At 36.0% G+C, this 18,451-nt stretch overlaps 1 protein-coding gene across 1 annotated transcript; it reads left to right on the forward strand.

The window, feature by feature from the left end:
• Positions 1-12,383: 12,383 nt before the first annotated feature.
• On the forward strand, positions 12,384-13,941 carry LOC136774841 (putative nuclease HARBI1). The gene is made up of 3 exons (XM_066729324.1): positions 12,384-12,579; positions 12,846-12,992; positions 13,143-13,941. The coding sequence occupies exons 2-3, from the start codon at positions 12,868-12,870 to the stop codon at positions 13,939-13,941; spliced, it is 924 nt and encodes a 307-aa protein (XP_066585421.1). The 5' UTR covers positions 12,384-12,579; positions 12,846-12,867.
• The last annotated feature ends 4,510 nt before the right edge of the window (positions 13,942-18,451 follow it).

Below are 18,451 nucleotides of genomic sequence, written 5' to 3' on the forward strand. Positions count from 1 at the left end.
AAGGGCTTGAAATCTTCTTTTAAACCATATAAATAAACGAGCAACCGACAGCTTTATTCATTATTATTCTGTCATAATGGTACACAAATTAAGGAATAATTATATTTTGAATAGTTTTCAAAAGCTTTTCCAATAGCCAAGAACGAAGATAAATAATCAACGCTCGCAGTTTCCGTTCTTGGTTATTGGAAAAGCTTTTGAAAATCTACATTATATAATTATTCTTTAATTTGTGTACCATTATTATAGAATAATAATGAATAAAGATGTCGGTTCTTCGTTTATTTATATGGTTCAATAGAAGATTTCAAGCCCTTAAAAAGACTATCTGTTTACGGTGCACTGAAGAAGCCTCGTGGTCTAGGCGGTAAGGTAATCGCGTGGCGATTCGTGGGTCCGGGTTCGATTCCTGATCGGTACTTTTCTTTTTTTTTTAAGATTAAATTTTTTTAAATTGCCATTGACTTACAATAATCAATAATAAACTAAAGAAATGCAGATTTTACGGAAATAAGCGAAATATAACGATGAAATTATAGTTAAAATAATTATTATATATCAAATACGCATTTCCTTAATTTATTATTGATTTAAATAAGTCAATGCTGATAAATAAATATGCTGAAAAAATCATGTATAAAGGCATTGGCCTGCAAATATAAATGACATCGAATATTGGTAGATTTTCGGCAAAGCGAAACGGAAAGATTTTGCCTCGACTCTTCTGCTAGAAGCTAACAGCGAGAAAGACAGAGAGGTCCGAGAAAATATCTCCGCTCTCTCTTTATTCCGCTTTCTGGCAACAATGCATATATGTTTTACCCTATTCTAAGCTTAACGCTCGTGCTTCGTGGTCTCTTCCGATAGATGACGTTAGGGGTTAGATGGACCTGAGACACGCGTTTGCCAACACCAGCGCCGCCTACCGGTAGGGATTGCCTCGGGACCTCGCATGAGCAATCTCCCGTTTCATCTCTGCTTTTACCTGCTGGCTCAACCATATTTCTTAAAAATTGTAGGATTTAGCAGTTTGAGAGTAGCAAAGTAATAAAGCACGTAATGAACAATGGATTACCAGAAACGTACCGGACCATGAACCACAAAGTTCCGTGATATTAATTTTGTCTTCAGTCACGGGATTGTGGAGTCCAAAATATAACATATATATATGTTATTATGTGCTATATGCAGAGATGAAACGGGAGATTGCTCATGCGAGGTCCCGAGGCAATCCCTACCGGTAGGCGGCGCTGGTGTTGGCAAACGCGTGTCTCAGGTCCATCTAACCCCTAACGCCATCTATCGGAAGAGACCACGAAGCACGAGCGTTAAGCTTAGAATAGGGTAAAACATATATGCATTGTTGCCAGAAAGCAGAATAAAGAGAGAGCGGAGATATTTTCTCGGACCTCTCTGTCTTTCTCGCTGTTAGCTTCTAGCAGAAGAGTCGAGGCAAAATCTTTCCGTTTCGCTTTGCCGAAAATCTACCAATATTCGATGTCATTTATATTTGCAGGCCAATGCCTTTGTACATGATTTTTTCAGCATATTTATTTATCAGCATTGACTTATTTAAATCAATAATAAATTAAGGAAATGCGTATTTGATATATAATAATTATTTTAACTATAATTTCATCGTTATATTTCGCCTATTTCCGTAAAATCTGCATTTCTTTAGTTTATTATTGATTATTGTAAGTCAATGGCAATTTAAAAAAATTTAATCTTAAAAAAAAAGAAAAGTACCGATCAGGAATCGAACCCGGACCCACGAATCGCCACGCGATTACCTTACCTCTTAGACCACGAGGCTTCTTCAGTGCACCGTAAACAGATAGTCTTTTTAAGGGCTTGAAATCTTCTATTGAACCATATAAATAAACGAAGAACCGACATCTTTATTCATTATTATTCTATCATAATGGTACACAAATTAAAGAATAATTATATAATGTAGATTTTCAAAAGCTTTTCCAATAACCAAGAACGGAAACTGCGAGCGTTGATTATTTATCTTCGTTCTTGGCTATTGGAAAAGCTTTTGAAAACTATTCAAAATATAATTATTCCTTAATTTGTGTACCATTATGACAGAATAATAATGAATAAAGCTGTCGGTTGCTCGTTTATTTATATGGTTTAAAAGAAGATTTCAAGCCCTTAAAAAGACTATCTGTTTACGGTGCACTGAAGAAGCCTCGTGGTCTAGGCGGTAAGGTAATAGCGTGGCGATTTGTGGGTCCGGGTTCGATTCCTGAACGGTACTTTTCTTTTTTTTTTTAAGATTAAATTTTTTTTAATGGCCATTGACTTACAATAATCAATAATAAACTAAAGAAATTCAGATTTTACGGAAATAAGCGAAATATAACGATGAAATTATAGTTAAAATAATTATTATATATCAAATACGCATTTCCTTAATTTATTATTGATTTAAATAAATCAATGCTGATAAATAAATATGCTGAAAAAATCATGTATAAAGGCATTGGCCTGCAAATATAAATGACATCGAATATTGGTAGATTTTCGGCAAAGCGAAACGGAAAGATTTTGCCTCGACTCTTCTGCTAGAAGCTAACAGCGAGAAAGACAGAGAGGTCCGAGAAAATATCTCCGCTCTCTCTTTATTCCGCTTTCTGGCAACAATGCATATATGTTTTACCCTATTCTAAGCTTAACGCTCGTGCTTCGTGGTCTCTTCCGATAGATGGCGTTAGGGGTTAGATGGACCTGAGACACGCGTTTGCCAACACCAGCGCCGCCTACCGGTAGGGATTGCCTCGGGTTCGGGACCTCGCATGAGCAATCTCCCGTTTCATCTCTGCTATATGTATCAACAATCATAGATGGCGGCCAGCCATTTTCCCCCACCACATTGCTTCACATTTATAGGACGAAACAAGCCATATGCTCCCTCCAGGTACACTGACATTCATCGAATCTGCTCGTGAAGAATGGCCTACTAGATTTGTAACTAGCTGGACAGCTTCAGGTCTCTAGTTCTCACCAAAGCGTAAAACGTCACGGTGACGTCAGATGACGTCACGATGACGTATTGGAGTCGTGGTGGGGAGAATAAGGAGAATCTGGTAAATTGCATATACTCGAGTGTAGCGGTTGATCGTCTTACTTTTGTCAAAAGTATATCATCTCGGGATAAAATGGTATAGTAAGAATTTTCTTCTTTCTCTGTCTAATAGCATAAGAGTGAGAGAGAAAGACATATGATACCCCATGTGCCCATTGATTCTGCTCGAGCACGTTTTTGGTATAGTGATAGGAATTTTGGTATACTGATAGAAGCGGTAATAATATAGTAATCAAACGACAGATCAATAAAAAGAAGAGGGCATATTCCAATGAGTGAAGTGTCAAAATGTGCAACTTAACCTCTGTAATTTGTATTAATTTATTAAAATAACTTGTAAGTGATGAACTTTTAATAAAATCATATTAAGTGTTATAAATTTGTATAAAAAATATGTATTTTAGTTTTAACCTATTATTGTGTAACATATGGTGTATAAAAATAACTGAAAATATATATTTTAAATTAAATTTATGTTGTTGATATTTTGTCAAGAATAACACATCATTAACTTTTATATTAATAATAAGGAGCTATATTCTTGAGTCGTAAAGTCCATTGGAGCTTGCAAGTCAACTATGGATCCCAAGCTTACAGCAATAAGATTCTACGAATAAAGAAGATGCAATTCATTATTAAAATAGATAATCGTTAACTCAGATTTTTTTGCAGAAACCTAATATCAATAGTGACAAGCTTTCGTATCTATTTCCAATTGGTGATGCTGGAAGAGAACCTCTGAGAGCTCCTGACAGCTCAACTGCCACAGGTCCAAGAAACAGCTATTTACGTAAATCTGTCCAGTGTCATGCAATACATTATCCAGAAGCCATTCTGCTATTATCCAGCTAATGTTTCTACGCAATATAATTAATTACTTATTAATTTTCAAATATACTAAATATGTAAAGAAGAAAAAGCCAATATATTAAAATCCATTTACTTACACTACATCTCATTACGTAACCATGAGTGAATATTGTTGAATGGTGACAGAACAGTTTATAGTTGCAGAATCAGAATACATTCCTGTTGTGGGTAATGTTGCTGGGTCCTTTTGTTCTTTCGCAGTATCCAAAAGCAGCAAATTTGCAATGATTTTACAATTATAGCCTATATTCGAAGAAAACTTTAATACTTAAACTTAAATTGAAGAATATTCAAATGATTAATAGTAACTCCTTACGGATTAAGATATCTTGCATTATTTTCAATTTCTGCTACCAGTGCGTATAGGCAAATTCAGTGGTAAATTGTTATTCTCATCACTTAGAGCTTGTTAATCCTGTAAGTTACGTAGCACTTTAAAGTGGGCAAACAAATCCTTACGCTGCATTATATTAGTCTTCTCTTCCTTCGCTAACTTTTGAAAATTCATATATTACTGTTATCCACGAGTATATTTACCCAGTGGCTGAAAAATATTAGAAAGAGTATGAAAATTCATTCTTAAAAGTAAGCATAAATTATTTCCATATTCATAAAGTTATACATACCTATTCTATTATTTAGCTGGATGTTAGCTGCCACGAAGACATCCATATGTAATGTGCCTGCCCTCCTTCCTTTTTAATCCAGTGTATTATCCTAATAGTTTGCTGCAGGACAGTCTTAAGTCAGAAATAGATTGAAGTGTGATAATTCGGTTCTACTTTCTCTTTACCCTGGCCTACCATGAGGAGATACTCTTTTTTATCTTGATTTTTCATAACGTAAATGATAAATAATTATTCCTGAAATAAAAACGTGCACACACACATATATATATATATATATATATATATTATTGTCTTTTCAGATTATATACTCTATTTTTTATCTTATATAATTTATTTTTTTTTTCTTTTTTTCAGTACTCCGAAAATTGATTTACGTTAAATAATATTGGTGGCCCTGAAAAGGGCCGATTTTTGGATCCGACACGTGGCAGAGCACATTCCTTTTTTATACCATGCAATCCGATCCATCTAAAAAAATACCCATTCGAAACCAACAACAGTAAAGCTCATTCAATAATCCGTCCAGTAGCCATTCCGCTCGATCACTTGATTAAGTCGATTAGGTATCGAGTTAGTCAAGTTAGCTAAGAACTCTGGGTCAGACCTAAGGCCTTCCCAGATATTCTTCGCTTGATCGAGAATCGCTGCCCTCGTCCTCGCGCCTGGCTCTATCCATCGTCTGGACATCAATGCCCAGACGTTCTCAATTAAATTGAGATCCGGTGATCGAGCGGGCCAATCCACCACTTCCAACTCCGGGTGTCGCGCAAACCACGCTCGCGTTTCGCGTGAGGTATGGATCGCTGAATTGTCCTGCACAAATCGGATCACCGGTACTTCATCCGCGGGATATACATTACGCACGCTTGGGAGAAAAATTTCTTCCAAGATGCGAATGTATTCCCGGGAATTCATACGTGGAGAAATCTCCACAAGATCACCGATATGTTCACCGGAAATCCAGCCCCATACGCCACACGATACGCGTCCAGACCGATGAGTCTGGAAGACGTGGTTTGGCTGCAACCGGGTATCGTTCGGGCGCCACACGTGCAAGGCCTGAGCCTGAGAGGGCAACGATATGAAAACCTTTTCATCGGTCCATATCGTAGCCTTCCAATCTGCACGGCTCCGCGAAAGATTCGCGAGGGCATAGCCAACTCTCTGCTCACGGTGAGCAGGAGTTAATGGGATTTTACGCGCTGGACGACGGCAGTGAATACCTGCAGAGTGTAAACGCCGCAGGCCGGTGGTCACTGAAGCTGGATAATCTATCTCCTCCACTATGTCGCTGACACTAGCGAAGGGATCTTCTTCGATCCTGCTCAGCAGCTGCTGGTCATCGATCTCCGAAGTCCTTTTCTGCCCTCTGTTCTCCGCTCTCCGGTCACGCAGTGCGTGGTCTCCGCCTTCGCGGTACCGACGTATCCAGCGCCTGACGGTGGTCTCGTGTGCCCCGCAGAGTACAGCGATCTCACTCGCGCTTTTCCCGCACTCAAAATAGCCAATGGCTCTTCCTCTGGTAGCCTCACTATGCTGTGACATCGTCGACGTATCCAATAGATATGAATGTTATAACAAATTAACGTTATTATAGATAAAAGTGAATAATGCCTCGATTATTGAATTAGAAGTATCGATAATAACGTTAATTTGTTATAACATTCATATCTATTGGATACGTCGACGATGTCACAGCATAGTGAGGCTACCAGAGGAAGAGCCATTGGCTATTTTGAGTGCGGGAAAAGCGCGAGTGAGATCGCTGTACTCTGCGGGGCACACGAGACCACCGTCAGGCGCTGGATACGTCGGTACCGCGAAGGCGGAGACCACGCACTGCGTGACCGGAGAGCGGAGAACAGAGGGCAGAAAAGGACTTCGGAGATCGATGACCAGCAGCTGCTGAGCAGGATCGAAGAAGATCCCTTCGCTAGTGTCAGCGACATAGTGGAGGAGATAGATTATCCAGCTTCAGTGACCACCGGCCTGCGGCGTTTACACTCTGCAGGTATTCACTGCCGTCGTCCAGCGCGTAAAATCCCATTAACTCCTGCTCACCGTGAGCAGAGAGTTGGCTATGCCCTCGCGAATCTTTCGCGGAGCCGTGCAGATTGGAAGGCTACGATATGGACCGATGAAAAGGTTTTCATATCGTTGCCCTCTCAGGCTCAGGCCTTGCACGTGTGGCGCCCGAACGATACCCGGTTGCAGCCAAACCACGTCTTCCAGACTCATCGGTCTGGACGCGTATCGTGTGGCGTATGGGGCTGGATTTCCGGTGAACATATCGGTGATCTTGTGGAGATTTCTCCACGTATGAATTCCCGGGAATACATTCGCATCTTGGAAGAAATTTTTCTCCCAAGCGTGCGTAATGTATATCCCGCGGATGAAGTACCGGTGATCCGATTTGTGCAGGACAATTCAGCGATCCATACCTCACGCGAAACGCGAGCGTGGTTTGCGCGACACCCGGAGTTGGAAGTGGTGGATTGGCCCGCTCGATCACCGGATCTCAATTTAATTGAGAACGTCTGGGCATTGATGTCCAGACGATGGATAGAGCCAGGCGCGAGGACGAGGGCAGCGATTCTCGATCAAGCGAAGAATATCTGGGAAGGCCTTAGGTCTGACCCAGAGTTCTTAGCTAACTTGACTAACTCGATACCTAATCGACTTAATCAAGTGATCGAGCGGAATGGCTACTGGACGGATTATTGAATGAGCTTTACTGTTGTTGGTTTCGAATGGGTATTTTTTTAGATGGATCGGATTGCATGGTATAAAAAAGGAATGTGCTCTGCCACGTGTCGGATCCAAAAATCGGCCCTTTTCAGGGCCACCAATATTATTTAACGTAAATCAATTTTCGGAGTACTGAAAAAAAGAAAAAAAAAATAAATTATATAAGATAAAAAATAGAGTATATAATCTGAAAAGACAATAATATATATATATATATATATATATATGTGTGTGTGCACGTTTTTATTTCAGGAATAATTATTTATCATTTACGTTATGAAAAATCAAGATAAAAAAGAGTATCTCCTCATGGTAGGCCAGGGTAAAGAGAAAGTAGAACCGAATTATCACACTTCAATCTATTTCTGACTTAAGACTGTCCTGCAGCAAACTATTAGGATAATACACTGGATTAAAAAGGAAGGAGGGCAGGCACATTACATATGGATGTCTTCGTGGCAGCTAACATCCAGCTAAATAATAGAATAGGTATGTATAACTTTATGAATATGGAAATAATTTATGCTTACTTTTAAGAATGAATTTTCATACTCTTTCTAATATTTTTCAGCCACTGGGTAAATATACTCGTGGATAACAGTAATATATGAATTTTCAAAAGTTAGCGAAGGAAGAGAAGACTAATATAATGCAGCGTAAGGATTTGTTTGCCCACTTTAAAGTGCTACGTAACTTACAGGATTAACAAGCTCTAAGTGATGAGAATAACAATTTACCACTGAATTTGCCTATACGCACTGGTAGCAGAAATTGAAAATAATGCAAGATATCTTAATCCGTAAGGAGTTACTATTAATCATTTGAATATTCTTCAATTTAAGTTTAAGTATTAAAGTTTTCTTCGAATATAGGCTATAATTGTAAAATCATTGCAAATTTGCTGCTTTTGGATACTGCGAAAGAACAAAAGGACCCAGCAACATTACCCACAACAGGAATGTATTCTGATTCTGCAACTATAAACTGTTCTGTCACCATTCAACAATATTCACTCATGGTTACGTAATGAGATGTAGTGTAAGTAAATGGATTTTAATATATTGGCTTTTTCTTCTTTACATATTTAGTATATTTGAAAATTAATAAGTAATTAATTATATTGCGTAGAAACATTAGCTGGATAATAGCAGAATGGCTTCTGGATAATGTATTGCATGACACTGGACAGATTTACGTAAATAGCTGTTTCTTGGACCTGTGGCAGTTGAGCTGTCAGGAGCTCTCAGAGGTTCTCTTCCAGCATCACCAATTGGAAATAGATACGAAAGCTTGTCACTATTGATATTAGGTTTCTGCAAAAAAATCTGAGTTAACGATTATCTATTTTAATAATGAATTGCATCTTCTTTATTCGTAGAATCTTATTGCTGTAAGCTTGGGATCCATAGTTGACTTGCAAGCTCCAATGGACTTTACGACTCAAGAATATAGCTCCTTATTATTAATATAAAAGTTAATGATGTGTTATTCTTGACAAAATATCAACAACATAAATTTAATTTAAAATATATATTTTCAGTTATTTTTATACACCATATGTTACACAATAATAGGTTAAAACTAAAATACATATTTTTTATACAAATTTATAACACTTAATATGATTTTATTAAAAGTTCATCACTTACAAGTTATTTTAATAAATTAATACAAATTACAGAGGTTAAGTTGCACATTTTGACACTTCACTCATTGGAATATGCCCTCTTCTTTTTATTGATCTGTCGTTTGATTACTATATTATTACCGCTTCTATCAGTATACCAAAATTCCTATCACTATACCAAAAACGTGCTCGAGCAGAATCAATGGGCACATGGGGTATCATATGTCTTTCTCTCTCACTCTTATGCTATTAGACAGAGAAAGAAGAAAATTCTTACTATACCATTTTATCCCGAGATGATATACTTTTGACAAAAGTAAGACGATCAACCGCTACACTCGAGTATATGCAATTTACCAGATTCTCCTTATTCTCCCCACCACGACTCCAATACGTCATCGTGACGTCATCTGACGTCACCGTGACGTTTTACGCTTTGGTGAGAACTAGAGACCTGAAGCTGTCCAGCTAGTTACAAATCTAGTAGGCCATTCTTCACGAGCAGATTCGATGAATGTCAGTGTACTTCGTACCTCCATGTGTTATACAGTGTGTGTCATAGCTGACAGCCACTGACAGCTGTCAAATGGTGCGGTTAACCTTTATTTTCGAATCGTAAACAAGAATAATATTTTCGGAAAACGATTGCGGAAAAGAAGAAAGGATTTTAGTAAATAACGGAGAAAGAAAAATATATCAAATGAGTATTAATTAATATCAAAACATAAAAATTATTGTAAATTTTTAAGGAAATATACTTTTTGATTATTTTATTTTTGTTACGGGTGAAATTCTGTTCCTGATGAGTTTCAATTAAGGAAAAAAGTACTTATAGACCAATAAATGAAAAAGCATTAAATTATAAAGAATTTCTGTGTAGTCCAGTCATTTCAATAATTTAGACATAATGTTATAACAGTGAATGTGTAAGCGATTGGTGTATATACAACCAAGTTTTATTGTAAATTAGTAATGATGTACGTTAATGTTTTGATTGCTACTTTTATAAATTAAAACTAGTTCAAGTAACCTAATATTTATATTTCTTCCCTTATTCCAAATTCTATATACACATAGTACGTAATTGCATATTCTCATATTAGTCATATATTCTTTAAATTACTAACAAAATTACTACAATTTTATATTTGTAGGGCATAACTGTTTCTTGCAATGATTTTTATTATTCGATCAATGTAAGACAAGTTGCATTGGGTTTCTGCTAATGTTTTATTGATCCACCACATCCTTCCACATCTTGTGTGACATTTATTTGGCTCTGTTGCACTATTTTCTTCTAGTCTATAACATATAACATTAATTTTCTAATCATTTATACATACACACAGATCTGATAATACTGCTGATCTGCAATTATTTTTGTAATAGTTGAAATGATTGTTAAACCATTATCTTCTTTAATTTGTAAAATGGACATTTGAATGATACTATTAAAATTTGTCATCTTTTCTGCGAGATATGTTCTCATAATACTTGTGAAAATAAAGTTCTTTAAAAGGTATTTGTATACTGCTGAGTTCATCTTGTTTTTAGCTTCAAATAGTTTTCCCACTACACGCATAGATATCCATTTTGAATATAGAATACTTATTTCATTACATCTATTATGATGTTGTTAGGATTGATAGAAAGACATATCAATTCTTTGAAAATGATATAATATATATCTAGTAAAAAGATAAATTAAGATTTTAGAACAAATGAATTTCACATACAAATAGAAGTAACAAAATATGTATCATATATTGAGGATGGATATCCAAATGTGAAGTTGGATAATTATTTGAAGCTAAAAACAAGAAGCATTCAGCAGTACATTTAAATGTATTGGAGAACAACATCCTCTCAAATGTAAAGAGAAGATATCCTATGGAAGAGGTACCAAACATTATAAGCACAATATTCAAGTGTCCATTTTTCAAATTTAACAGAACAATGGTTTACCAATCATCTTAATATTTATAAAATCAGTTAGTTAATAGAATAGCCATATCCAAGTGTATTTAAAAATAGCACAAAAATATTGGTATATGTTGAAAACTTGAAAAAGGGATTAACAAGGAAAATAGATGTCATACAAGATGTGTGGAAAGATGTGGTGGATCAATTAGCCATTTGCAGAAACCCTTTGCAATTTGTCTTACATTGATCGAATAATAAAAATCATTGCAACAAACAGTTATGCTCTACAAATATAAAATTATGGTAATTTTATTAGTAAATTAAAGAATATCTGACTAATATGAGAATATGTAATTACGTACTATGTGTATATAGAATTTGGATTAAGGAAAGAAATATAAATGATAGGTTAATTGAACTAGTTCTAATTTATAAAAGTAGCAATCAAAACATTATCGTACATCATTACCAATTTACACAATAAAACTTGATTGTATATACACCAATCGCTTACACATTCACTGTTATAACATTATGTCTAAATTATTGAAATGACTGGGCTACACAGAAATGCTTTATAATTTAATGCTTTTTCATTTATTGATCTATAAGTACTTTTTTCCTTCATTGAAACTCATCAGAAACAGGATTTCATCTGTAACAAAAATAAAATAATCAAAAAGTATATTTCCTTAAAAATTTACAATAATTTTCATGTTTTGTTATTAATTAATACTCATCTGATGTTTTTTCTTCTCTGTTATTTACTAAAATCCTTTCTTCTTTTCCGCAATCGTTTTCCGAAAATATTATTCTTGTTTACAATTAAAAATTAAGGTTAACCGCGCCATTTGACAGCTAAGGACTAACTCCATTTTGCTACAGTTAAAATTCCCTAGATAAGGAGTCCTTAATCTAAGGCCGCGTTCCGAGACGTGCTTAAAGCGTTAAAAGTGCTTTACTGAAGCATTCCGCTTCGAAATCGTTCCGTATGACTAATGCGCGCTGATAAAGCTTTGAGCGCATAATTGATTCGGATGATATTTTAATATAGTTTGAGCTACTTAGAAAAACACCCTGTATATACAGGGTTTTTCTCTAACAGCGGAACATAGGATTGTGTTATTTAACTATAGCAATGAAGCACTTACTATACATTATTATAATTAATAAAAAAGCGTACATAGTTACAATTTAATGGTTATTTTAGTTTAATTGCTTTTATTATCCATTATAAATGTCATTTTACTCAATTAATCTTGGTTACTACGTTTAATATTTAAATTAAATGGAAAACAGTAATTTGACTACAGTAAAATTTACTATAGTCAAATAACACGAAATATCCTATGTTCCGCTGTTAGAGAAAAACCCTGTATAAATAAATTTTATCGAAAAAATATGGAGGCTGTTGATCAATTGCAGTCTACAAAAATTGTAGCCTCAACTATTTTATCCTCCTAAATAATTTTAAATAATTCCAGTGAAAGTGAACTCGAATCCTCCTGTAGTGATTGTAGTGAAGATGATGAAAGGGATAATTCGCATGCAAACCGAAGAATATTCTTGACTCTTTTATCATTGCATAAGTCTCGCGATGGACTCCAAAAAGTCGAGAAAATAACGGACTATGTGGAACGCGTTATTCCTCGTTATAATGCTGAAACATTTAAGCAACATTTTAGGTAAAAATGGTAGTAAGAAAGGGTTTGGACTTCATATTTTCATTTTCCATTTATGTAACATTTTTACATTAAAAGTTATATTAATTTCTTTATTTGTTAGGAATGTTTTCAATTGATATTTGCAAATATCAAACTAATGAAGATATTTAAATTTTTAATATATATAAAAATTTATATATATTATACCTTTTAATTTAATGTATATAGTTAATATATCTGGTTTTCTTTGCACCTTTCTTTCATAATGATATATTTTAAAATTGTAGAATCTATCCATCCACCTTTGAAATGTTATTATCAATTATTGGACCATCTTTAACTAAAACTTCAACAATAGGTGGTAAAAAGCCCATTGATGCTAAAAAGCAATTACTTATTGCTCTCTGGTTTATGGCTTCTCCTGATTCCTATAGGTATGTAAAAATTAAATTATAACTTTTTCTGTTTAAACTGAGATATAAGTATCCTACAGTCAACTAACTTTATCTCTTTTACCATAAAAGATAAAAAAGTTAAAAAGATTTTATAAAAAAAATTATATTAATAGTTTCTAATCATTACAGATCAGTAAGTGTAAAATTTGGAGTTGGTAGAGCAACAGCTTTTAGAGCCATACGACGCGTGTCATATGCTCTTCATTGCCTAGCTCCTAGATTTATTAAATGGCCTAAAGAAAATGCGATAGATGTTGTAAATGGCTTTTACAATATATCCAATTTCCCCAACGTTATTGGCGCCATCGATGGGTCCCATATACGCATACGAGCGCCGCAACAGGATACAGCTTCCTATATAAATAGAAAAGGATTTGCGTCTATTATTTTACAGGTGGTATGTGATTCGAAGGGCATGTTCACGCATTGTTACGCAGGCCAAGTGGGATCCGTACATGACGCTAGAGTTCTAAGGAACTCCCCTGTTCAAAATTTTCTTAATATGCCTGATTACTTCCCTAATGACTGTCATCTTATTGGAGACGCAGCATATCCAATCCACCCTCATCTAATAGTTCCATTTCGAGATAATGGTCATTTGTCCAACCGGCAAGTCAATTTTAATTATTGCCTTTCCTCCACAAGAATGACAATAGAACGTGCCATAGGACAATTGAAAATACGTTTCCGAATTCTTTTGGATTGCTTACCTTTAACATCGCTTGAAAAGGTTCCAGAATTTATAGTAGCCTGTTGTGTTTTACACAATATTTGTGTATTACAAAATGATGAAGTGTTCTTTAATGACGAAAGTAATGATGATGAACCTGAACCGTACATACAAAATAACAATAGTAATAATAATAGCAACTTAGGAATTGCGAAAAGATTCAGAATTATGGATTTGTTGCCAATGAGAGTTACATAATTTAGATTACCTTATACTTGCTCAAATTATATTACTAGTTTATTTATAATAAATTTTATTTTTAATAGTTAAACTAGTCTATAATTTATTTCACATGTTTCTTTATCTCAATGAAAATAAAACAATTATCTTTGGTAATATTTTAACGCCATTTTTACATTAATTATTAAATAAAACGTTTGTAATTTTAAACAAGTTTCACTTATAACTTAAATAAACTCAAAACTTATTTTCACCCATTGCATAATACATCTCACTAATAAACTACATTCCTAGGCATAAATTGTAAAAAACAAAATTATAATCACAGATATAAGTATAAGTATCACAAATGCTTACTGCTTATTTAAAAATTGCTGTAATATAGATATTAAAGAGTTTTGCATCTGTAGTTGCTCTTTATGCTTCTTTTCTCGATCTTGTCTTCTTTCTTCATGTCTTTTTTCTTTTAGTAATTTTTCTCTTTCTTTTTCTTTTTTTTCTTCTTCCATTATTTGAACCAAATGTTCCAATGTATTTGATAGAGGTTTTTTCTTTTTCTTTATAGCTGGAACCAATAATGTCAATATACTTAAATAGATAAATGTAATAGATAATTAACTGTTTAAAATTTATATGCAAGAACTTACTTTTTGAAGATGATGCCAAACTTCCAAATTCATCTTTATCATTAGTAGGTTCAACTAAGTTGATAGGTCCCTCGCTTGAAGCGACTGCAACAGGTTTAGTGGCTGCCTTTGTCCCAAATATGGAATCCATGACCTGATAGAAATTGTTATAATTACTTCTTAAAATTATTTTCTTTTATGTACAGTATGAAAAAGACATAACCTAATATACTTATATACATATACAAGAAAAATACTTACAGGATAAAATGTCCATGATGTATTTCCATTACCACTTTTCTTGTTAGAATCTACAATATTTTTGTATGTACGCTTCAGGCCAGCTAGTTTTGATGAACATTGTGAACCAGTTACGCAATATTTTTTATCTATTTCTCTTATTTGACCTGCTATTTCGGCCCAAATTTTGTTATTTCGCTTGAAACCATGTTCAAATTCTTCTTCTCTCTCTCTATACAGCTCTAATAATAATAATACCGCTTTATCTGGCCATATAAAGGCTTTTATTTTATCTGAAAAAAATGTTAAAAATCCAAATTCAAATCTTATAAAATATAATTTTAAAGTTCCATGTTTAAAATTTTTATATATATGTATATGTCAAAAATTATTTATTGTAACTTACCAACATTGTTCTTGTTGATATCATTATCTACATTCTCTTTATTAATTAAATAATCTAAAATAGGTGCATCATCGTATATGTCCTCCTCTTCGTCATGCATATTATACATTTCCATTTGTAATATAGGATATAATAAGTACAATAATATCACAATTTTTAAACAATTAAACGTAATAAATAATCAATTTAGTAAATGGCCGTGTTCTATTATTAACCGCTATCAAAAAAAGTGAAAAAATGTATCAGCAATAACAGAACGCATTCCGCATTAACTACCTGAGATCGAAGTTAAAGTAATTGCTGCGTTGAATGACAGCAGAAGTAGAGAAAAGGTTAATAGAATTCTGAAGAAAACAAAATGCTTGAGTTGCTTTTCAATTGCAGAAGACATGTCTTTTTCTGACGCAACTATACTTAAATCCAGTTTTAGCTATTGAAGCGATCAAAGAGAGCCAAGGAAATTAAAATGTTAATATAATCTAGGGAAATCTAAGCGCTGTTAAAGCGCTTTCAAAGCGCGCTTCAGTTGAATCGAAACGATTTCTTAATCGCTTTCAGCGCTGTAAGCAGGACTTGGAACGCACCCTAAGGAGCTCCTTAAGGACCGACTATGAATACGGCCGTTAAGGACCGACTATGAATACGGCCGTTAGGGTGAGATTCACCAAGTCCTGCTTGAAGGCTAGCCGGGCTAATATGGTATACTTTCGGGCTAAAGTAGTATAGTTACCGTTACATGAGCTGTATGAGTTTAGCCCGGCTAGCCCCAAGCCGGACTTGGTGAATCTCACCCTTAGTGACCGACAACGGTACTGAGTTTGTTAACAAAGATATAAACGCTTTGTTACAACTAACGGGTATGAGGCAAACGACAACACCTCCTTACCATCCTCAGGCAAACCCAACAGAAAGGGTTAATAGAAGCCTGAAAATGATGATACGGGCCTTTCTCGATTCTGATCATCGAGAATGGGATCGTCACTTGAGCGCGTTCCAATTTGCATTCAATACGGCCCACCATAATTCATTGCAAGCTACACCGGCTTTTGCGAATTTTGGGAGAGAACCAGAAGCAGCAAGGTCGATGAAGCGTGAATTAGTAGGCGATACCGATATCATTCCGCAGCCTACCGAACAGTGGCTAGCGAGAATGAAACGCTTAGAAACCTCAAGGTTGGTTTTCAAGCATGCTCTCGACGAAGCTCACGAACGACAGGCTAAGCCTTACAACTTACGCCGTCGTGAAAAGCAATACGAGGTTGGCGAATTAGTTCTAATTCGAAACCGACAGCTATCGAATGCAGCAAAGCATATATCGGCCGCGTTGAATAAACCATTCACCGGACCGTTCATGATTACTAAAAAGTTATCGCAGACAGTGGTTGAACTGTCAGATCTGGCAGGCAAAATGGTTGGAAAAATATCAACAGTTGACATATATCAAGCCTTACAAGCCAGAAATACCGCCAAAAGTAGACCCTTAACAAGGATAGAGCGAACTAGGCTCGAAAGTATCGGTTTCGGGTCGAAACCTCCGTTACGGAAGGGGGTATGTAACGAGGTTCTCTCGTTACGTATCAAGATACCGGATTTAATAAAGAAATTAAAGAGAAGCTAACGACTAGTAGTGGTTATTTCAAACCCTACATTACAGACTCGGTGCATAGGTTTCCGAGTGGACAGGAAGTACCGTCTAGGAACATCCCTGTAGACCGTCAGAAGACCGGATGAAAAGACCGGCGCTCCACTTAAAAGTCCAAGCCGACCAAGCGAGCAAGGCAGGGCTGTGCCAAATAACTTGGTGGCTTGAGACGAGGAGAAGTGGGCACAGGGACTCCTGCGAAAGGCGAATTCTTTAGTCCCCTGAGGAGGGGGAAATAAGAGAGTGAGTCGGGCCTGGGACGTCGCGCAAGGCGGACGTACACCACACCGGCTCACCGATGAGTGTGTCCGTGTGCGTGAGGTGAGCTTGCTCCCTACGCAACGAACACACTGTATGCTATCGATGCATAAGGGACCTGTGCAGGTATGGTGGGTTTCTGCTGCATGCCGGGTGCCGCCGCTAAGTCCATGGCAACGCGCATGGCACCGCGGACTTGGGCATTGCGGGGATGCACCACCCTGACAGTCCCCTATGAGAAAAGATCTCGATAATGTTCTCGTCTCCTCACCTCCCCTCACATGTGTGAGTGGGTGGGTGGGAGAGTGTGTCTATTGTCGCGAGGTTCGGGCTAACTGTAAGGGACCCTCCCCTCTCTCCACGACCTAGCACACTGAGCAAACCAGGCTTCCGTACCGTCCTCTATGCACTACCAAATAGCCCATTGGAAAATGCATACGATTGGTATGGCGGGGTAAGACCCCTAGGTTAACGCTGGGTTGTTGGTCACCCACACGACCAACTGGCGCCCTGAAAGTACCGAATGTAAGGACGGCCGAAGGTCATAGGAAGATAACTATCACGATCAGCCCATCGTGGTAGAAGAATCCATTACAAGTAGAAAAGATGTCTGGTTCAGCTTTGTACGAGCTAGTATACGAGTAGGTTATCATGAATTAATAGGAGGAATTGTTTAATTAGGTGATACAGCTACCATTTTGGAAATACTATATTCTGGTTATTATGAGTTATAGTCTCTTTTAAAAACTCATAACCTATGTAAATACTTATTTACTTATTATAGATTTACAAGGAAATCAGTGATGTGACTGTACGAGATCTACTACTCAGAACAGGAAAACCCTTGTCTGTTGAATTGCAGCCTGAAATTCTTGGCAACTTTTTAATGGTATTCAGCATCCACTCAGAGACATCAATGAGCTCATTACCTCCATTTATATCCCAAAGGGTGTTAATGTGTGCCTTGCTTGTCCAATACTACACATCTTGGGAATTCAACTTATAAAATGTTAAAAGTTGCAGCTACATCAATGGTGTTGATTTGATTGAAATTATTCACAAGATCATATTGGCAAAGCAGGGGATGCTATCTTCTGCAGTAAATATTTAAGAGCCTTGAACAATTTCTACGACAAGAATTTCTCTGAATTTGTCCTACTGACAAGAAAAGTTTATGAGATTCTTCAGGGAGAATAAGATTTGACTAAAATCGTGCAATTGGTTGGGAAAGCTTCTGTAGCTTAAAGAGACAAAATAACCCTGAAAGTTGCTAAGCTATTAAAAGACGACTTTTTGTAACAAAGCAGGTAATTGCGACGATTCGAGTGAATAACGTGCAAATTATGAATGTTTATC

The sequence above is a fragment of the Prorops nasuta genome, unplaced genomic scaffold, assembly GCF_024137725.1.
Source record: "Prorops nasuta isolate Cenicafe-Biocafe unplaced genomic scaffold, Cenicafe_Pnas_1.2 PNAS00007, whole genome shotgun sequence".
Classification (NCBI taxonomy): Eukaryota; Metazoa; Arthropoda; class Insecta; order Hymenoptera; family Bethylidae; genus Prorops; species Prorops nasuta.

Coding starts and splice junctions, on each gene's coding strand:
- LOC136774841 (XM_066729324.1), top strand. CDS start 12,868: ATGTTATTATCAATTATTGGACCATCTTTAACTAAAACTTCAACAATA. Junction 12,993..13,142: donor GCTTCTCCTGATTCCTATAG/GTATGTAAAAAT, acceptor TAATCATTACAG/ATCAGTAAGTGTAAAATTTG.